We start from the raw sequence: 23,433 nt of genomic DNA on the forward strand, positions 1-23,433 counted from the left end.
ACTACTATAATTTGCAAAATGGAAGACCAGAGACCTTAGCACAACCGGTCAGGCATAAGCCGAACCATTAGACGTATGGAGCACAGGTGAAGGCAACAAGAGGGCTACTCCAATAAACATAGCCTTGAATAAGCAGTGCACGGGCAGGAAAACTGTCTATGTACAATGCGGAGGAGAGAAAATGAATCCAGCACTCACCGATAACTTGATTGTAGGCTTGCTTCTTTATTTCCTATAAGTGAGTCGGCAGGGGGGTGGTCCGCGGCATGTCTCTATTGGCCATTAGAGACACGCCGCGCACCCCCCTTCTCCCTGCCTGTCCACTAATATGAAATAAAGAAACAAGCCTACAATCAAGTTATCGGTGAGTGCTGGATTCATTTTCTCTCCTCCGCATAACTACTTTTATACTGCCCCCTATAAACAAGAATATATTTTGCCTGATATTTTGCTACTAGTGAGTGTGTGGCCATTGATACCGTGATATATGGGCTCTTGAACCTTATGTGCAGGACATTATGGGCAACATTATTCTTTTATTATGAAGCTGGTCCAGTCATCTTTGATCCATAATAGAAATGGCGGCTTCCTTGGTTTATATGGTTATATGGTTTAAACTTTACATTTTTTTCTGCTTCCGCTGCTGTGGAAACTTTAACAATCAGAAATGATCATGTAAGAATCTTCTTGTTAATAAGTCTGTAATTAATCAGGGCAGAACTTTTTCGATGGGATTTTTCTGAATAAAGCCGCCACCATTATCCGGCAGCTCAAGTGCTTGAAATCAGTTTGAATGTTCTGTGTCTGATTAAACGTAATCACTTGAGACCACTGAACAGCGACTATTTGCTTTGCCATTAAAACCTGTTTATTATCAGTGGAAGTAACTTGTGATGGCAGCTGCGATCACGTGAGCGAATAGAAAACGATTTTCCTCACAGGAGTGAAAAGGTTAACGTGCTCGACCGGGGCTTATAATGGAGACAAAATATTATAATTGTTGTTAATTCGGAACACAGATAGGTCTGCTCAGCGTGCTCTCTGTGTGAGTCCTTAGATCAGTACTCTCAAAAGATTAGGAGGCAAATGGTGTTAAAGTGTAATTCCACCAAATTCCAAACAACACTTCACAGTGTGACTCTAAAACATCAAGCAACTTTGTAAATACCTAGCGTTACTGACTTTTTGCCAATTTTAGGTTATGTATTTTTCTCTATCTATAACCTAAGTTGTCCTGCTTGCCCTACTGCTCCTACAGTATGTACAAGAATATAACTGCTATAATACTGCTCCTATATACAAAAATATAACTACTATAATACTGCTCCTATATACAAGAATATAACTACTATAATACTGCCCCCTAAATACAAGAATATAACTACTATAATACTGCTCCTATATACAGGAATATAACTACTATAATACTGCTCCTATATACAAAAATATAACTACTATAATACTGCTCCTATATACAAGAATATAACTACTATAATACTGCTCCTATATACAGGAATATAACTACTATAATACTGCTCCCTATATACAAGAATATAACTACTATAATACTGCTCCTATATACAGGAATATAACTACTATAATACTGCCTCTATATACAAGAATATAACTACTATAATACTGCTCCTATATACAGGAATATAACTACTATAATACTGCTCCCTATATACAGGAATATAACTACTATAATACTGCTCCCTATATACAGGAATATAACTACTATAATACTGCTCCTATATACAAAAATATAACTACTATAATACTGCTCCTATATACAAGAATATAACTACTATAATACTGCTCCTATATACAGGAATATAACTACTATAATACTGCTCCCTATATACAAGAATATAACTACTATAATACTGCTCCTATATACAGGAATATAACTACTATAATACTGCCTCTATATACAAGAATATAACTACTATAATACTGCTCCTATATACAGGAATATAACTACTATAATACTGCTCCCTATATACAGGAATATAACTACTATAATACTGCTCCCTATATACAGGAATATAACTACTATAATACTGCTCCTATATACAGGAATATAACTACTATAATACTGCCTCTATATACAAGAATATAACTACTATAATACTGCTCCTATATACAGGAATATAACTACTATAATACTGCTCCCTATATACAGGAATATAACTACTATAATACTGCTCCTATATACAAGAATATAACTACTATAATACTGCTCCCTATATACAGGAATAAAACTACTGTAATACTGCTCCTATATACAGGAATATAACTACTATAATACTGCTCCTATATACAAGAATATAACTACTATAATACTGCTCCTATATACAAGAATATAACTACTATAATACTGCTCCTATATACAAGAATATAACTACTATAATACTGCTCCCTATATACAGGAATATAACTACTATAATACTACCTCCTATATACAGGAATATAACTACTATATTACTGCCTCTATATACAAGAATATAACTACTAAAATACGAACTGGAGAGAATGGAACGGCTGCACATCCCATCTATGGCTGACACTAATGCCGCTAGGCCTATATTAAAAATCAACACCAGAGTGTCTGCATATGAATTGATCAAGCCATATTGCCCCGTGTACCACCGCGCAGGTCCTCTGGTCCACATAGGTGTGAGATGCAGCGCTCTTTTTCTTCCCTGAACCGCATTTTGTTTCTCTCTTTTCTCCGTGTTTTGCACTCCTCCTGGTGAGACCCACATGACCGCAATTAGCAGGAGACACCTGAGTGCACATGGTTTTAATCCCTCCTGTCTTTTCCCATTCTGTTTGCAGCAGCTATGGTGAGCGCAATACCTCATCCAGACTTGTGCTGTTTGGGGGCGACCTTCTCCACCGGCGGTGCTGGCCGGGTTCTGGTGTGGTGTTTTTGGGTCTGTGGGGTTGGTGGCCACTGACTGGCACAGTGTGGACTTAGTGTAGGGACCCATGTGTATCAGATACCTGCACGAGGTACATGGGGCAGTATGGCTTGATCAATTCATACACAAAATTCTGATGTGTTTTTTATTTAGCCTAGCGGCACTAGTATCAGCCATAGGTGTGAGGTGCAGCACTCTGTTTCTTCCCTGAACCGCATTTTATAACTACTATAATACTGCTCCCTATATACAAGAATATAACTACTATAATACTGCTCCTATATACAGGAATATAACTACTATAATACTGCTCCTATATACAGGAATATAACTACTATAATACTGCCTCCTATATACAGGAATATAACTACTATAATACTGCCCTCTATATACAAGAATATAACTACTATAATACTGCTCCTATAAACAGGAATATAACTACTATAATACTGTTCCTATATACAAGAATATAACTACTATAATACTGCTCCTATATATAACTATAGTAGGTACACTTCTTCCGACCAGGTTACATTTGCCTTGATAGATTTCCTTGTATTTGCTAAAAAGAATTAAGGGGGGGGGGGGGGGGGAATACAAAAGGAGGAGTTAAATGCAATGTGTGTATGCAACGGTTACCATTTACAAGAATCTCACCTTTTCAGTCCATTGGTTATGGTCAGTTGTGTTGGGTGTAAATATTCTGAGCAGTTGAAAATAATAATAATTGAAATTATTATTATTATTATTATTATTATTATTATTATTATTATTTATTATTATTATTATGTCCTTTTTGGTTGTTGTTGTGTTTTGTTTTGTTTTTTTCCCCTGACCAATTTTCATGTTCTGTTTTCTTGGTTTAGGGGGGATAAAGTGCCCCGTCTGCAGCTTTGTCTACGGCACCAAGTGGGAATTCAACAGGCATCTCAAGAACAAGCATGGCCTCAAACTGCTGGAGAATGACAAAGACTCCGGGTGGGAGGTAAGAGCCACGGTGCCTTGGGCTGTAAGGTAATAAATGTGCAACTTTCTTTGCAGTCTAATCTACTGGTTGCGAAACTAATAGATTCCCAAAATTAAGTAATTTATTTTCCTATTTAAACTTTTATGAAAGGGGAATCTAACCTGCTGGCAGCTCCCTAGCGGGCGCAGGGTGCTGAGGATGAAGGGATGTCCGTTACCTTCATTCTCATTGCCGTTCCTGTGCCTTTTTTCCTGAAATCCTCTGTCCGGTGAGCTTTTAGGAGCCTTGGGGGCGGGGCTTCCAGTGACAGTGGATTTTACAATAAGCAGCACAGGAACGGCTCCGAGGGTGAAGGTAACAACCATACTTCACACTAGGGAGCTGTCAGCAGGTTACAGTTGTCAAACCTGCTAATAGTTCCCCTTTAAAAGAAAGTAAATTAAAAAAGATGGGAGGAGAAATAAGAAGAGTAAGTATTCTAATCAGAACATACATTTTCATTCAACAATCGCCATCATTTCTGATATAAGCACACCAGGGGGGGAAATAACATATTAAAGGGATGACTCTCTTTTTTTTTTTTTCTTTGAAATCAACTGGTGCCAGAAATTGCCAGAGATTTGTAATTTACTTCTATTAATAAATCTCCAGTCTTCCAATACTTATCAACTGCTGTATGTCCTGCAGGAAGGTGGTGTATTATTTCCTGTCTGACACAGTGCTGCCACCTCTGTCCATGTCAGGAACTGTCCAGAGTAGTAGCAAATTGCCATAGAAAACCTCTCCTGCTCTGGACACTTCCTGAGATGGACAGAGGGGGCAGCAGAGAGCACTGTGTCAGACTGGAGAAAATACACCACTTCCTGCAGGGCATACAGCAGCTGATAAGTACTGGAAGACTGGTGATTTTTTATTTTTTTTTTAAATTGAAATACGCTTCAAATGTCTGGCAATTTCTGGCACCAGTTCATTTGAAAGAAAAAATCTTTTGGTGAACTACCCCTTTAAGGAGATCAAAGGCATATGTTCAATAATTCCTTGATAAATATGCATATAAAAAATCAAATGAACCAGTTAGTTATTCTGGTCTTTGCCATGACAGAAGCCCCATTGGGCCTTTACTTATATAATAAAATAAAGGAATTTTTAATCCAGGATCAATGAGACCAGGTAGATACTGAGCAGCAGGGCGGGACCCTGGGTTCAAATGTCACTAAGGTCAACATCTCCAAGTAGTAGCGGGGTTTCCCTTTAAATCTAACATTCCCCATTACTCATCCCCTCTCATTATATTTGCACTGTTTACGTCCATGGTCGTTTTCCTCAGACTACACATCAGACACTCGCACATTGATTTTTTTTTTTTTTTCCCTTCCTCCTCCTTCCATCTCGCATACAGAATCGGAAAATCATTATCATAATGCAGCCGCCGGTTACATTGTAATTGTCACAGATGAAAAATGCAGATCAGATTAAGGATATCACCGATCCCGGGGAAATGTGACATTTTCGGTTTGATGGCCCGCACTTGCTTATTTAACTGTCTGGCTGATTTATTGAAGTCGATTGGAAGGCGCCGTTGGCCTTTGGGAATGGATTCCGTGTTGCTATCTGATGAACATGCAATACCTTCCTCCATTCTTAAATGTCTACAAGATTTATTTATTTTTTTTGATCGGCATAATGAGAAAACGTCCAGGCAGCCGGCTGAAGGTGGAGGCGTGTTGGCGGTGTTGGCCGGTCGGCACAGGGCAGGTGATGAATGTTCGGCCTGTCAGGGGTTTGTCAGATAAGCTCTGGCCGGTCGCTGTATCTGAGAACGGTGATTCATTTGCAGACAACGCCAGCGGTAAATAGAGCATCAACAGCGTTCTGTGTCTTTCATCTAATGGGCCTTTCCCTCTCAATAACGGAGGAGGATATTGATGAAACGTTTGGCCGTTCTCCCAGGACGTCCCCTGAATCAGTCAGGATAAGAGGGGTGACAACTAAGGGATTCTGTGTGTATGTGCCACCTATAGAGACGGATCCAACTGGGCTGTGGGAAAGATATAAAGATCTATCAATATAAAAGACTCTGTAGCGTATAGAGCAGGTGTGAACACTGCTTTTTGATAATGGTTTTCTATGCCAAGATATAAGCTTAAGAAGTTACAGGCCCAAAGCCAAGACTGCACTACTGAGAACGGCCAGCAGTAATGTGCCCTGCTCTGATGTCATGTGGACTCGATTCATCTCAGCAATTACATTTATGCAAAATCTATACAATGACACCATTAGGATGTCTTTAGACAAAGTCTCTGTAGGCCGAAAGCCAGGGCTGCACTAATGAGAGAGTCAAGTGATAATATATTCTTTACTGTGTTTTTTTTTTTTTTAACCTTCCCCCCCAAAACACACACACACACACACACACACAACTTGTTTTGGCTGTGCAATCACTTTGGTTTGCCATCATATACAATTTTAGGCTGTAGATTAATGTTTTTGCAGAGAACCCTATAGGCCCAACACCAAGGCTGCACCACTGAAAGAGTCCCTTGATAACATCTCTGATTTCTTATCATATAGCCAATGCTGTTTAAAAAAAAAAAAAAAAAAAAAGCAGTGAAGGTTTACTGAAATGACAGGACCGCTTTGACAGTCTCCATGACAGTACATTATACCCAGAGATACATAGCTTTACTGCATGCACAATACACACCCGGCTCTGCTACATCAAAATACACACACAGCTCTGCGACATAAACATACCCACAGACACACAGTGCAAGTATACAGACGCACAGCTCTGCTACATAACCCTACACAAACAACTCTGCTTCATACACACAGACACACAGTGCAAGTATACAGACGCACAGCTCTGCTACATAACCCTACACAAACAACTCTGCTTCATACACACAGACACACAGTGCAAGTATACCAATATACAGACGCACAGCTCTGCTACATAAACCTACACAAACAGCTCTGCTACATAACCCTACACAAACAACTCTGCTTCATACACACAGACACGCACTCACACATTTAATATGGATTATCACTGCTTACAGTATTCTACCAGTCATGTGACTAATAATTGAGGGTCCTGCAGCTTTGTTTTTGATGCGTTTTCTATGGGGCTTTATACGTAGGAATCTGGATGTGGTGCACGTGGCCTCCAGATTCCTCCCCTGCCCGGCGCTGATCTCACAGATCGGTGTCCAGCAGGAGAAGGGACTGTGCAGGTATCAGTCGCTGCACAGGTCATCCAGCAATCAGCGCTGTGCCCAACCATTAGGAAAGCACTCAGGATGACCAGACACTGTCAGCCGCAGACCCTTTTTTAGCAAAATGCTTCTTATAAATTTACAGTGTGATGTTTCCTGCTCATGTGGAGAAAACTTATTTGGAGGGGGGGGATAAAATTTTTATTCTGGTCAATAAGTTATAAGAACTCCAAGATGATGCTGAGTAAAATTGGTCCCACAAGAAACGAGCCCTAAAATGATAATGGAAAAAAGAATTCTGGTAACAATGGAAAAAATAAGAAAATTAGGCTCTAATTTTTTTATAAATTTTTTTTTTTATTTAAATTCGTTTTTTTTTTTTTTTTTTTTTTTATAGCCGTAATGTGTATCCTAGCCGGGAATTACTGTGCCATGTCCTCTCTGCTAGGCTCATATACACGTTGTATTATAGTAACAGCAGTAACCGGTGATACAGTGGGAGCCGTCATCCCGCAGACTGCAGTCTATAGAACATCCTTCCCCGTACACACTGCATATTGTCATCTCTGCATCTCTTTCTTTTTTTCCCCCCTCCTCTTCTGCGGAGTTTAGCAGTCGGATGTGACCGAGGAGGTCTCTGCCCAGTTCCTTCATATCACTGAAGCTGAAGCAGATGTTCAGGGAACGCAGACAGCTGTTGCCGCTCTCCAGGATCTCCGCTATACCTCCGAAACCAGTAAGTGGAGCGTGAAGTTCTGTCTTCCTAGGAAGATGAATGAATACTAAAGAGCCAGCAAGTAAATAATAACGTTTCTGGGTATTATGATCAATCTGTTTATATTATCTGACGTCTAGCGCGTGCGGTTGGCGTACGGAGGAAGCTGCGGTACTTTATCTGCTTGTTATACTGTAGCTATGACTGCAGGTTATCGTGGTTAACGCTACTACAAGCCGAACGGGAAAGCTGTAATATAGCACAACATGTAAAATCATATATATATATATATATACTTGCACCCAGAAATTGCCTTTTGTACCTAAGTTTTAGGGCGTTTTAGTTGACTATATCTGACTTTTTAGTTGACTATTCTTATATCTGAGGAATCAGGACTTAAAGGGGCACTCCAGCGAAAATCTTTTTTTTCTTTTTAATAAACTTGTTACAGAAAGTTTTATAGATTTGTAATTTACTTGTATTTAAAAATCTCAAGTCTTCCAATACTTATCCGCTGCTGGATGTCCTGCAGGAAGTGATGGATTTCTTCCAGTGTGACACATTACTCTCCTCTGTCCATGCCAGGAACTGTCCAGAGCAGTAGCAAATCCTTATAGAATACCTCTCCTGCTCTGGACAGTTCCTGACTTGGACAGAGGTGGCAGCAGAGAGCACTTTTTCAGATTGGAAATAATACACCACTTCCTGCAGGACATACAGCAGCTGATAAGTACTGGAAGACTGGAGATTTTTAAATAGAAGTAAATTACAAATCTATATACCTTTCTGAAACAAGTTGATTAGAAAGAAAGATTTTTGCCGGAGTACCCCTTAACTCCTGATTCTTTAGATATAATAAAGCAATAACACAGGCTGCTCCATACACAGCAGGTGCAGCTGGAATCTCAGATAATTCTGATCCTGACTATGCCCTAGATCATGGGTCTCCGAACTGCAGCCCTCCAGCTGTTGCAAAACTACATTTCCCATCATGCCTGGACAGCCAAATCCCAAGCTTTAGCTGTCCAGGCATGATGGGAGTTGTAGTTTCGCAACAGCTGGAGGTCCGCAGTTTGTAGACCCATGCCCTAGATCTTGCAACAGCATCGTCTAGGCAGTTAAATTTCAAGTGATTACCATTCATGCTGTTTTTTGATCTCCAGGCCTTACATAAAACATTGGATTAAAAATCAATCAAAAAGTAATATGTACCTTAAGAAAATTATATTAATACAAATTACAGCTCACCCCTCAAAAAACGAGCTCTCACACTTCTCCATAAATGGAAAAATTACAGAATACGGTAATGCAAAGTAGTAAAAAATTTACAAAACGATGGCCTCTCTTTAATAGAACTGACCCGCAGAATAAGGGTGTCTGTTTTCTTCCTCAGTGTTAATACACACAGTTGGTTTTCCATTACATTGTATAGTAACGTGAAAAGAGCCATTAAAAAGAACAATTTGTCCTGCAAAAAACAAGCCCTGGTATGACTGACTCTGAATGAGAAATTTAAAATACTATCCTTGAAGGGAAAAAAATGGACTATCAGTAGAAAATTCCCTGTTTGTATACCCTATTGGGGCACGTTGATGTCTAGGTAGGGTCTCAGGGGAGAGGGCGGATTTCAAGAATTAAGCAAATTTAAGGTTTAAACTATGTTATCCCATAGAGCAGACATGATATAGCTTACTCCAATGGGAGCAGGAGAGGAGAGCAAATGTTCGCAGATTGTGATAGACAGCTGTTACACCTAGTGAGCATGTGCATGTTCTTCCATGTCGGCCATCTTATGGACAGACTCACCACGGAGCGGGGCACCACAGCCTGGAGGAGGGGAGTCTGATTTTAACTCTGTGGTGCACAAGGAGCTGCTGTCAGTATATACAGTGGTACACTTACTAATAATGTACACTGAGCAATTGTACTATAAAGTGGCCAACCCCTGGGGTACTCCAGCAAAAAAACACAAACCGTAACAAATCCCCACAGAAAACCTCTCCTGCTCTGGACAGTTCCTGACATGGACAGAGGTGGCAGCAGAGAGCACTGTGTCAGACTGGAAAGAATACACCACTTCCTGCAGGACATACAGCAGCTGATAAGTAGTGGAAGACTGGAGATTTTTAAATACAAGAAATAAAATACAAATCTATACAGTGGTCCCTCAGCATACGATATTAATTGGTTCCAGGACGACCATTGTATGTTGAAAATATTGTATGTTGAGACCAAAATTCTAAAATTCTAAATTATCACACTATACACTACTAGAGAGCCAACCAGTGCAGGCACTTCACTAATACTGGGGTTTTACCACTAAAATGGCCACTTTCATTGGTTGATCATCTAGTTACTTACATGTGCCGCAGATCCTGACTGTCCGTAGTATTGTATGTTGTATGTTAAGTCTGGTCTCAAATTACGATGGTCCAGAAAGGACCATTGTATGTTGGAAATATTGTATCCTGAGGCCATTGTAAGTTGAGGGATCAATGTATAACTTTCTTCTAACGGTGGATTTGAAAAAAAAAAAATTTTTTTTTCCAGATGTTCCCCTTTACACAATAGATCTTTTTCGGATGAGTGTGGGGTCCGTGCTGTATCAGATGTAGCTGAGTTGAGGTGGTGCAGTAGGTTTTACCTGCAGAGTCACGTAACCGCTGGGCTGTCATGTTGCTCCATGATAAACCGAGCTCTGCTCCATGTTAGCTTAGGTAATGGGCCTCTCCATCTTGACTCCTCCACTACAATGCATATGGAGATGCAGCCTAATTTCTGAACATTATTTAGTTTCATCTGCGCAAATTACTCTGCAGAAGCCCTACTTTGTTTATCAGGAGAGCTGCAGATGGTCGCACAGATGGCGGCCTTGGAGGAAGCGTACACACACACACACACACACACACACACACACACACACACACACACCCATTATAAAGCTTCTCTGAACACAATCCTCTCATATAATAGAAAGTTAGGTCAACTTGTCTGATTTCCTGCCCGTTATTTATGTATATGTAATAGCTCCTGTTCTGCCACATGATCACGTGATTTTACAGCGTTCTCTGTTTAGTAATAATTTTTTTTTTTTTAAAGTTGCATGAGAACGCAGAAACCAAGTTATGTTAGAACGTTGTCAAATAACTCTTACTTACTGATTTCCAGATCTTAGGCGGGGTTCGCACTGTATTTTTGCAGTCCCTTTTTTTCATCTATTTTTGCGGAAAAAAAAAATGATGAAAAAACAGATGCATTTGTGTGCGTCCGTTTTTCCATTGACTTCCGTTTAAAAAAAAAAAAAAAAAACAGGAAAGGATTAAAACCAGGGGCGTAGCTAATGTCTCCTGGGCCCTGGTGCGAGAGGTCAACTTGGGCCCCCCCCCCCCCTTTCACGACCAAGTGATGCTACTGGTAGGTGTATGTGTGTGTGTGTGTATATATATATATATATATATATATATATATATATATATATATATATATATATATATATATATATATATATAGTCACTGACAGTTAGGAAAAATAAAATATACCTTTTATTTCTTTGTTTAAAAATTGTGCCAAGAAAAAATGTATATTTGCAATAGAAAAAACAAAACACACAACTAAACACAACAAAACAAAAAGGAATGACATAATGTCAAGCAAAAAAATTCATATGTGCATTATTATCTTCACGGCCATCACGTAGCTGTCCATAGATGTTAGTGGGGATTTCCACTCCTAGAGTATCAGCACATATTGCTGTGTATCTCTACTGTATTATCCCTATATTGCACTTCTTACAGTATCTATATTGCACAGGTGGTTATTGCACTTTTTTGTTCAATAGCTTCTTATTGCACATAACCCCCACAATGTCCTTATTGCACATACGGTTATTGCACTTCGTGAAGATAATAATGCACATATGAATTTTTTTGCTTGACATTATGTCATTCCTTTTTGTTTTGTTGTGTTTAGTTGTGTGTTTTGTTTTTTCTATTGCAAATATACATTTTTTCTTGGCACAATTTTTAAACAAAGAAATAAAAGGTATATTTTATTTTTCCTAACTGTCAGTGACTATATTTATACCAGGAAAAAGTAATACTTATTGACCAGAGCTCAGTCTATATATATATATATATATATATATATATATATATATATATATATATATATATACACACTCCAAGACAGATATTACCAACAACACCAGCATATAGGAAGTTAAAATATTATCACCATATATATTACCGCCATACTGTTACTGTATACTGAGACCAATATTGCCAATAATACAAGTATACAAGGGGCAAATATTAACGCCACATCACAACCACTACCATCACCACCACATTGTTACTGACCAAAACCAGTATACTGAGACCAATAAAACACAGTACCGGATAACAAGTAACAAATATTACCGCCACATACCGACTAACACCGCCACATACTGACTAACACCACCGCTGCTACTGAATAAGATCCACTGTACACAGATAACTATCACCTCATACAGTCATATAGAGGTGGAAGCAGCTCCACACAGGTTGTATACACCATATAAATTACAGCGCAGATACAGTATATCAGGTGACTCACAGGGGACGTCTTTCCTTTTCATCTTCTTCTCCATCTGTCCTGGGCCAATGAGAACTTCTCCGAGCCACGAATCCACAGAATCTGCCAGACAGACATATTAGTCTCCTCACTCTGGCACCATCCTCATCTATATACACACTGCACATCTGTACTGTCCCCTTTACACCCTCATTTGGTGGGTAGCCCTGACTCTATGTGACCCCCTTATAGTATATATAGATGGCCCCCACTGCATGTTGCACCCCCCTTCATTTATAGATGACCCCCTCTACCCCATTATAGATGCCCCCTCTCCCCCTCCCCTTATAGATGGCCCCCTCTCCCCCTCCCCTTATAGATGACCCCCTCTACCCCCATTAATGATGCCCCCTCTCCCCCCCCCATTATAGATGCCCCCCTCCCCTTATAGATGGCCCCCACTCCCCCCCTTGTAGATGGCCCCCTCTTCTCCCCCCTTATAGATGGCCCCCTTCCCCCCCCCCTGAAGATGGCCCCTCTTCTCCCCCCCTTATAGATGCCCCCTCTCCCCCCCATTATAGATCCCCCCTCTCCCCCCCCCATTATAGATGCCCCCTCCCCCCCCCCATTATTGATGCCCCCCTCCCCTTATAGATGATCCCCTCTACCCCCATTATAGATGCCCCCTCTCTCCCCCCATTATAGATGCCCCCCTCCTCTTATAGATGGCCCCCACTCTCCCCCTTGAAGATGGCCCCCTCTTCTCCCCCCCTTATAGATACCCCCTCCCCTTATAGATGCCCCCCTCTCCCCCCCCTTGAAGATGGCCCCTCTTCTCTCCCCCTTATAGATGCCTCCCTCTCCCCCCATTATAGATGCCCCCCTCTCCCCCATTATAGATGCCCCCCTCTCCCCCATTATAGATGCCCCCCTCTCCCCCCATTATAGATGCCCCCCTGTTCTCTTTCCCCCCTTATAGATGCCCCCCTCTCCCCCCATTATAGATGCCCCCTCTCCCCCCATTATAGATGCCCCCTCTCCCCCCCATTATAGATGCCCCCTCTCTCCCCCCATTATAGATGCCCCCTCCCCTTATAGATGCCCCCCTCTTCCCCCCTTGAAGATGCCCCCTCTTCTCTTCCCCCATTATAGATGCCCCCCTCTCCCCCATTATAGATGCCCCCTGTTCTCTTTCCCCCCTTATAGATGCCCCCCTCTCCCCCCATTATAGATGCCCCCCCCATTCTCTTCCCCCCATTATAGATGCCCCCCCCCTTTCCTCTATGCTAAGCAGTATTTAAAAAAACAAACACACAAACTCACCTGACAACCCGCTCCCCCGGCGAACCTCTTCTTCTTCAGGCGCTGTCCCCGGCTGATGCGCGGCTGCCGGGGGTGTCCCGTCCCATCCCCGGCAGTGCGGCGCATCAGTGAGCTCCCTGTACGCTGGGGCTGGGACTTCTGACACAGGAAGCGTCTCTGACGTGCGCTTCCTGTGCCGAAAGTCGGGGCCCCAGGCAGCTCACTGATGCGCCGCGCTGCCGGGGATAGGACGGGACACCCCCGGCAGCCGCGCATCAGCCGGGGGCCCGGACGAGCACGCTCTTGTGACCGCAAGCAAATCAATGCTTGCGGTCACAAGAGTAATTTAAGGGGGGAGCAGTGCAGTGGTAAGGGGGGGCCCTCGCGGGCCCCCCCTCGTAGCGGGCCGGGTCGCAGGGGCCACCGCTGCGACCCTGGTAGCTACGCCACTGATTAAAACGTATCGTTGTTTTTTTAATGTGCACAAAATTAAGGTCAGGTACGTTTTTATGTACCGTATTTTCTGGCGTATAAGACTACTTTTTAACCCCGAAAAATCGGCGTTAAAGTCGGGGGTCGTCTTATACGCCGGGTATGGTCGCCGCATGTGGTGGGGGGGCTCAAAAATGGCCCCATCTCCACCGAATGGGGCGACCACTATAAAAAAAACACCCAAATATTTAATTCACCTAGGGTCCGTTCCTGGCCTCCTCGCGCCTCCGGTACCGTTCCCGGCGCAGGTAGTGTGACGTCCACTACCTGCGCTGGGGACAGAGATTGCAGAACCTCTCCCTGCCGGGAGAGCTTTGGGGGAATGAGAGAAACGCCAGAAGTTTCCAAAGCTCTCCCGGCAGCCGAGTGTCTCTGAGCATCTCCAAAGAGACGCTCGGCTGCCAGGGAAGAGGTTCAGCTATCTCCGTCCCCGGTGCCGGTAGTGTACGTCACAGTGCCTGCGCCAAGAATGTTTTTGTTAATCCCTGTCTGACCGCAGCAGGGTTGCGGTCAGGCTGGGGTTAACATTTTCCGGCGAATAGGGCGAACCCCTGACAATGTGATTGAAAGTCAGGGGTCGTCTTATACTCCCAGTCACCTTATACGCTGGAAAATGCAGTACGTTACAAAAAAAACAAACAAAAAAAAAACGGATCCTTTTTGAGCTGTTTTTTTAATAATGGAAGTCAATGGAAAAATGGATCACAACGGATGCTCACAAATGCATCAGTTTTTTAGCAAATATGGACGGGGAAAAAAAACGGAATGCAAAAATGCAGTGTGATCCCAGCCTTACAGTTTTTTTTTTTTCTTTCTCTTGCAATCATATTTTTGTAAAAGTTGTCAGAAGACGCCAAAACGGTTATCGTGTACTGTTTGGACGTCTTCAGATAACTGGTACATTTTTTTTTTTTTATCTAATCTTATAGCCTCCTTTTGTGTAAAAGTTATATGTAGGTGCAGAAAGTTTACCGCACCTTCAGGTAACTTTTTGCTTGATTTTCCAGGTGAGAAGCTCGATCCCACGGCTGTGAACATACTCCAGCAGATCATCGAGTTGGGGACGGAATCCCATGATGCTGTCGCTTCGGTGGTCGCCATGGCACCCGGAACTGTAACAGTAGTGGAACAGGTGAGGCGGTGGCTTACTCTACTCTTCACAGCGGTCAGATGCTGGGGTCACTGGTACTTTTCACAATTAAAGGAGTTGTCTGCTTTAGGAAATCTATCTTCATGTTCTCTGGAGTTTATAGAGAGGACTTTATATAACAGCGGTTACCTTGGGATGATAACGTTTCTAAGTCTGAGGGCCCACCGGACGATTATCGTTCAGATTATCGTTAAATCGTTCGAATCTAAACGATAATCGTTCGGTTGAAATGCAGTTAACGATTAACGACCGAACGAGAAATTGTTGATCGCTTTATAAGACCTGGACCTATTTTTATCGTTGCTCGTTCGCAAAACATTCGCAAATCGTTCGCATTGAGTAAGACGTTGTTTAGTCATTCTCAGTAGATACGAACGCAATAGCGAAAAAATAGCAAAGTAAAAACGATCGCAAATACGATCATAAGTAATGATTATCGGTCCATGGAAATGAGTGAACGTTTTCAGGTCTTTCACAATAGCTGTCGTTTGAGATCGTTAATCGCTAACGATAATCGTCCGGTGGAATAGGGCCCGGAGTCTGCAGTCTTCATCCAGTCTCTCATTTTCACATGCAATTATTTTCAGTAAGCAACCTGCTCCTAGTTTAAAGGGGTATTCCTCTTAAACATAACTTTTGATAAGTTACTGCCCATGGTAAGACTATCAATTCCTTCCATACCTGTTATTATCTGTTCAGTCTCCTTCCCCCATTTCTAAGCTGCTGCTTTCCATACAAAAATCTGTGTGTGAGCTCTTCTTTCTGTCTCCCCATCCCTTCTCAGACAGCTAATGTAAGCAAGTCCCTGGCAGGCTCTATCTGCAACGTTCTGGGCTTCTTTATAATGCTGTCAGGTCAAGTTGCTCATGTACTCACTGTGTTTAATCCTCCCAGCATTACAAAGAAGCTACAATGTTGCAGATAAAGCCTGCCAGGGACTTGTTTACATCAGCTGTCTCAGAAGGGAGGAGGGGGAGACTGAAAGAAAAGCTCACACACAGATTTTTGTATGTTCAGCAGAAAGCAGCAGCTCAGAACTGGGGGAAGGAGACTGAATAGATAATAACAAGTATGGAAGTATGTTAGCAACATATCAAAAGTTATGTTTGGGCTGAATACCCCTTTAAATCTCTTCTGTGGTTCCCATATCCGGGCAGTGAATGGATCGGCAGCATGTATGCTCTGTCTCCTCTCTATTTACTTGCTATGGGACTATAGCAGCGCTCTCTACTTGACTATCCTGAGAAGTCCTATAGGGAGTGAGTGGAGCATGTGTGCTGACACTCCATTCACTTGCCTTACCGACCACCTCCGCAGGTATATAGAGACTTTAAAGGGGTAGTGCGGCGCTAAACATTTATTCAGAAAATAACACACATTACAAAGTTATACAACTTTGTAATGTGTGTTATGTAAGTGAATGGCCCCCTTCCCCGTGTTCCCCCCACCCCGGAAGTGTGGTGCATTATACTCACCGCATTACTGTCGACCCCCGGCCGCCATCTTGGGACAATGACGACATCTTCAGGAGGCCGGCCGAACCACTGCAGCCATCCCTCATGCTGGCCCCCCTCTGCCACGTCATCAGCTGCTCAGACGCGATTGGCTGAGCACAGTTATTGGAGTCTCCTTGAGGCGATGGAAGCATTTTGTCTTCCTCCCACTATATCCTCTGCAGTGCTGCTCCGTGCGGTAGGTGTGTGCCCGATGGGAGCGTAACCTGTCTGCACAGCAGTCACAGCCCTATCGGCAGCAAGGAAGCAGCGGCTGCATCGTCTGCCACCGTCTGGGTGGTAGCATTGTTTCTCCCATAGAAGTCAATGGCTTAAAAATGTAAAAAATTAAATAAAAATTTTATAATTACGACACTGAAAAAAAAAGTTTATTCTTTGAGATAAAAATAAAATAAATTATGGATGAAAAAGAGAGCGTCTAATCCATACCTGATCCATAGTCTCTTACAGAAGAGCCGGGGGCTGGGTTGTGGATCTATATCACCTCCATTTCTAGTCATTGAAAATTAACAGCTGCCAATAAATGTAAATGGTTTACTTCACCTGTTATTATCACTTTATTACTTATTATGTAGATTATAGCCTTATATCAGCTGTAAGATAGTGGAGTTATATTAGAAATATTATGGGAAAACGCACCTGTTTACTAGGCTTCTTGTTTGTTTCCCCTTATACACCTATATACTCTGCTAGGTGGGCTATACACTCTGCTCAGTGGGTTATATACCTATATACTCTGCTCTGTAGGTTATATACCTATATACTCTGCTCTGTAGGTTATATACCTATATGCTCTGTAGGTTATATACCTATATACTCTGCTCTGTAGGTTATATACCTATATACTCTGCTCAGTGGGTTATATACCTATATACTCTGCTCAGTGGGTTATATACTCTGCTCAGTGGGTTATATACCTATATATTCTGCTTGTTGGGTTATATACTCTGCTAGGTGGGTTATATACTTCTGACATCGGCAGTAAACCTTGTTCATTCCTCCCCATATCCCTCTCCCAACCTTCCCGCCGTTGCTTTGTAATGTCCCCATCATTTTCCATCCCTGTTATTACCCTGTACCTTGCCCGTATATGTCACAGTGATCTGAGTGAGAAGATTACTACAATAATGTAATAAGAGGAGCGCTCCAGGAGAAGCCATCATGGCGGCCGCTTCTTCCCTCAGTCACTGTGACATTCTCACCTGTATGTTTCCTGTTTAACACTGTACCTTCTGTAATGGCCTGACCCCCCCCCCCCCCCCCCCAGGGAACACTGTATCTATAACATACCGCTATACAGTGACCATTCACTGCTGTATGTATACTTTCCTCTTTCGTTTTTTTTTTTGTTTTTACATTCTAGCAAAAAAACACCCCAAAAAACGGAGTTCCTATTTATAAGATCCCAGGGGACCCAGCAGCAGTAGGACCTTCCACAGTCAGCTAGTTATCTCCTATCCTAGGGATAACGTCACAAGATGGCAGTACCCCTTTAAACACATTTTTGGAAGAAACCAGTTTGATTTTCTAATCCTGAATAACCCCTTTACAAGAATTTTTTGTAGGCGACTTACATTGCTGTTAAAGTTTAAAGGGGTAGTTCAGCAAAAAAAATAAAAAAAATTTTGTAATTTACTTCTATTAAAAAATCTCCAATCATCCAGCTGCTGTATGTCCTTCCAGTATTTATCAGCTGCCGTATGTCCGGCAGGAAGTGATGATATTTCCAGTCTAGGGAGCAGGAGAGGTTTTCTATGGGGATTTGCTGCTGCTCTGGACAGTTCCTGACATGGACAGAGGTGGCAGCAGAGAGCACTGTGTCAGACTGGAGAGAATACTCCACTTCCTGCAGGACATACAGCAGCTGATAAGTACTGGAAGACAAGATTTATTAAAAGAAGTACCAATTACAAATCTCTGGCACTTTCTAACACCAGTTGATTTGAAAGATAATTTTTTAATGTATTTTTATTTGTTTGTGCAGAACTAGCCCTTTAAACCTATAGTCAGTGTTGCATTAATTCGCTGATCGTAACATGATCATAATAAATTGTGAAACGTTACGATCTCCCTGCAGCATATAGCTTCATAGTACAACTCTAGGAATGGCAAGCACCGAAGAAAATAAAATTCTGATTTCTTGAAGACTTTGAGGGGTTAATTCCAAATTAAATTTTTTTTTTTTTCTGCTGGTATAACTTTGGTCTCACTAAACACCAGCGGAAAGAAACTTCTGAAGGTTTGTTAGTGTTTTTTTCCCTTCTCCTAGCAAGTGAAATGCCAGCCGTGTTCTGCCGTAACCCAGGGGGTGCGATCTTCAGCAGCCTCTTTCATATTTTCATTTAAACGCAAGACTGGTATCAAACCGGAGCAGAGATGGCAACTAAGGGAATTGGAGCTGGCATCGTCACTCACTTAGCGGCTGGGCCGGCTCCTCTCTATTATTCAGCGGAGGGGCCTGGGCCCGCGGCTGTTCTATAAGAATGTAAATGAGAACGTTCAGAAGTGAGATGATGTAAACACCGACTTTGAAATGCAAATCCTCCGACAGAAGTGTGATTTATCAGACTCCAGGAGAAGAAATATGGACGCTTGGTGCAGAGATGACATGTGGAGCGCGGCAAATGGAGCAAAAAAAAAACTGAAAAAAACTTGATTTATATTTTCATGGTGGTGCCTGTAAAAAAAAAAATAAAAAAATAAAAAAAAGTTAGTATAAATGTGTAAAATGGGAAGTCGGATGTCTGGATGGAATTGAAGAGGAGAAAGCATAATGGGCTGAGTGGAACTGAAGCATCGTAGCACTAGACACAGAGGAGAAGGCTGTCCTAGGCGGATTCCCATCCCCTATACTGGCAGATATCTAGTGCTCCATTCTGGACTGGAGACTCTGCTTTCAAGTTTGTAGGGGACCCCAGTGGTTGAACCCACCCACAGGGGTCCAACCACTGGGGTCCCCTACAGACTTGGAAACAATGGCTCCCATACACTATGGCACTATACTCCCATAGTGAATGAATAAAGCAGTGCCACGCATGCGTAACCTGCCGCTCCGTTTTAGCAGGAGACTGGGGTACTCTTTACGAATTCCCAGCGACCCAGCAGATGGACCTCTCACAATCAGCTAGTTATCCCCTATCTTGTAGATAGATGGATATACCCCTTTAAACACTAAATAAGGCCAATTCTGGGACCTCTATATATCTTCAGATCCAGGGCTCCCTGGCACCCTCCGACCTATTTGCAGCCATTGTTGGCGAGCAGTAAATGGAGAGCAGATCTTTACATAGGTGCACCTCATATCTTCCAAAAGGGTGAGACTTGAGTCAATGGAGGTTTGATCCATCCACCCTTAGTATTTGAACTTCAAAAGAGGCACTTTTTGGACAGTTTCTGTTTTTTCTTTTTTGCTTTGTTTTGTTTTTGTTTGTTTTTGTTTTTTCTTTTATTCTTTTAACCATTTTTAGCCATAAATAGCACAATAGGTAAAGAATGTTTTAAGAAAAAAGTGATCTTTAGCGGTCCCTGATGAAGTGAGATTAGTGTCCTGAAATGTTATCAGTTAGTCTTATTTTATTTTTTTTAACACTTTTAATAAATAGCCTCTTAGCTGTTACACTGGGCGTACGTGGAGATCTCTTTCCTCTGGCAGGGCTGACATTTATGGTCCGCTATCTTTTCCTGCATCCTCCACAGAGACGGCCTGAATGATTTCCTCTACGTTTATTTTCACAGATGATATTCTAGTTTTTAAAATAAAAATTTATTATGGAAATAAACTCCACGGAAACGCCAAAATTATCTTTTCTGAACAGAAAATGCACGAATAAAACTGCCTTGTTTACTGGGGTCTTTCTCACTTCTGGTCTTGTTTTCTGGATTTCTTTCCTGTTTAGCAGATGTGTTCTCTATAGGATATCCTCAGATTAGGACTTGTTGGGAGTGAATTATAGGGGGCCGTCTATATGTGGAAGCCCACTTTGTTAATTTATTTATTTATTTTTTTCCCTCTGGGGAATGTTGCTATTTATAAAAATTATTATTCCAATGTAAAATTAGATATGAATTTTATGACTCCTTAGAGCACAATGCTACTGAGGCCTATGCAGACCCAAGGATTAACCCTTTGAGGACCAGGCCCAAAATGACCCAGTGGACCACGCAAATTTTGGTCTTAGTGTTTTTGTTTTTCCCTCCTCTCTTTCTAAGAGCTCCAGCACTTTCAGTTTTCTATCCATGTAAGGGCTTGTTTTTTACAGGAATAGTTGTACTGTGGGGGGGACTTTTACATTCATTAGTTTAATTTCTTCACTGATCATTGCTATGCCATAGGCATAGCATTGATCAGTGAGATAGGCGATCTGCTCATTGAACCTGCGTGTGCAGGCTCAGTGAGCAGATCGCCGATTGGACCGCGCGGAGGAAGGCAAGAGACCTCCGGCGGTCCGATACGGTGATCGGGACCCCTGCAGTCACACTGCGGGGGTCCCGATCGGTAAGTGACAGGGGACTCCCCCTGTCACTTACACTTAAACGCCGCGGCCGCTCATTAACGGTGAGGTGCCAGCTGCTTACTGCAGCCGGCCCCCACCTCCTATGAAGTGCGCTCCGCTCCTGAGCGCGCTTCATAGCAGGAGAAACACCCGGGACATACAGTTACGTCCAGGGTCATCTGGTGACAGACTTCCATGACGTAACTGTACGTCCAGGGTCATCTAGGGGTTAAAGTGTTCCCGAGAAATGTAACGTACGGCTCCTGGAACTACAACACAGTGATACTTTATCCTAAAAGTGTAGTCCACTCTTTTTATAGCAGCCTTATAGACAATGAATGGAGCTGCAGTTTACACGATGACCTGCGGCTACATTCAAAACAAAGGAGCCAGGGCGCCAATCTAGAGAACCCTCAGGCAGTATGGCGTAAGTTTAAATCGGAAAATCCCTTTAAGGATAGTGACACGCTGACTTTTTGGAAAAATGTTATTGACAATTGAGTTTCTAGGAATAGTTCTACATTGTAATACAATATAGAAAAAAATTAGCGGCACTCACCCTCCAATGTCTCATTAAAACTTTACAATAAAGAAGAAAGTGTCCATAGTTACAGATCAGCCGATGGATAATCAGACTCCAGCTGTGTGCTTCCTGCGGCCCGTAATCTCATACACACACAGGCGTAGACTGACTGCTTTATATTCAATCTGTTGTGGGTAGTTTTATATTGATTCCAGTTCTTCTAAAAGTTTACTTGTCTGCTGTTTGTTGCACTGTGGTTTTTGCCTTCTGTTCAGTGTATATTATATTATGTCCTTTATACCTGTTACCAGGTGACTGAAGAAGAGCGATCGGCCAATCACGCGGTAATGATACAGGAAGCTTTGCAGCAAGCCTCGGTGGGGCTGGGAGAACAGCACCACCTGGTGGTTTCCTCGGATGACGTGGAAGGAATCGAGACCGTTACTGTGTACACACAAGGAGAAGAGACGTCGGAGTTCATTGTATACGTACAGGAAGCCATGCAGCCGGTGACCGATGGTACGATGGAGCACATCCTACAAGAGATCTAGCAATGCCCATAGAACATACGCCTGTGTGTCTATCAATTTCCATTCACTCTATAATTAAAACCTCCCCATCCTTGTTGCCTGTAGACCAGGGGTGGGGGAACTTGTGGCCCTCCAGCTGTTGCAAAACTACAGTTTCCATCATGCCTGGACAGCCAAAGCCTTCGGCTTTGGCTGTCCAGGCATGATGGGAACTGTAGTTTTGCAACAGCTGGAGGGCCGCAGGTTCCCCATCTCTACTGTAGACGCTTAGGTGAAGACCGTTTATCCTGCACACAACTTTGCCTTCAGCTTCTACCTAATGACTACCCCAAAGACCATTAGTTTCTGCAATGATTTTTTTTTTTTTTTTTTTTGAGCAATAACTGTACAAATTCATTTGTTTTTAGTTGAAATTGATTCTGGGGAATGTTTACATAGAATAAACTCTGTGTATTTCGCCTGGAGTAATCTTCCTGAATGCAGTCATCGTTCTGTACGTTCCTTTACAGCTATAGCTATATTTACAACTGCTCTTATAATTTGCTGTGTGTGCCTTGCAAAGTTTTATACTCCTTAACAGTACCATATGTTCCTTAAAGGGGTAGTTCACTACAAAAAAAAATATTTTAAATCGACTGGTGACAGAAATTTGTCATTTACTTCTATTTAAAAAAAAAATCTTGTCTTGAGGTGTTTTTTCTTTCCAGTCTGACACAGTGCTCTCTGCTGCCACCTCCGTCCATGTCAGGAACTGTCCAGAGCAGGAGAAGCTTTCTATAAGGATTTACTGCTACTCTGGACAGTTCCTGACATGGACAGAGGTGGCAGCAGAGAGCACTGTGTCAGATTGGAAAGAATACACCTCTTCCTGCAGGACATACAGCAGTTGATAATTACTGGAAGACTGGAGATTTTTAAATAGAAGTAAATTACAAATCTGTAGAACTTTCTGAACCCATTTAATTTAAAATAAATTACTTTTTCTCCAGAGTTCTCCTTTAATTTAACATCACTGCTGCACTGATGATTTCCTGAGATTTCTACCCT

General features: G+C 42.2%; 1 protein-coding gene across 3 annotated transcripts in view; it reads left to right on the forward strand.

Annotated features, from left to right (window-relative positions):
• Nucleotides 1–23,154, forward strand: part of ZFAT (zinc finger and AT-hook domain containing) — a 117,531-nt gene extending 94,377 nt beyond the window's left edge. For all 3 annotated transcript variants that reach the window (XM_069957068.1, XM_069957066.1, XM_069957067.1), the window contains exons 14-17: nucleotides 3,794–3,912; nucleotides 7,725–7,848; nucleotides 15,184–15,308; nucleotides 22,168–23,154. In XM_069957068.1, coding sequence (XP_069813169.1) covers nucleotides 3,794–3,912; nucleotides 7,725–7,848; nucleotides 15,184–15,308; nucleotides 22,168–22,407 — 608 coding nt within the window. In that variant the 3' untranslated portion in view covers nucleotides 22,408–23,154. The remainder of the gene's footprint in view (nucleotides 1–3,793; nucleotides 3,913–7,724; nucleotides 7,849–15,183; nucleotides 15,309–22,167) is intronic.
• The last annotated feature ends 279 nt before the right edge of the window (nucleotides 23,155–23,433 follow it).

This window comes from Dendropsophus ebraccatus, chromosome 2, assembly GCF_027789765.1.
Source record: "Dendropsophus ebraccatus isolate aDenEbr1 chromosome 2, aDenEbr1.pat, whole genome shotgun sequence".
NCBI classification, from domain to species: Eukaryota; Metazoa; Chordata; class Amphibia; order Anura; family Hylidae; genus Dendropsophus; species Dendropsophus ebraccatus.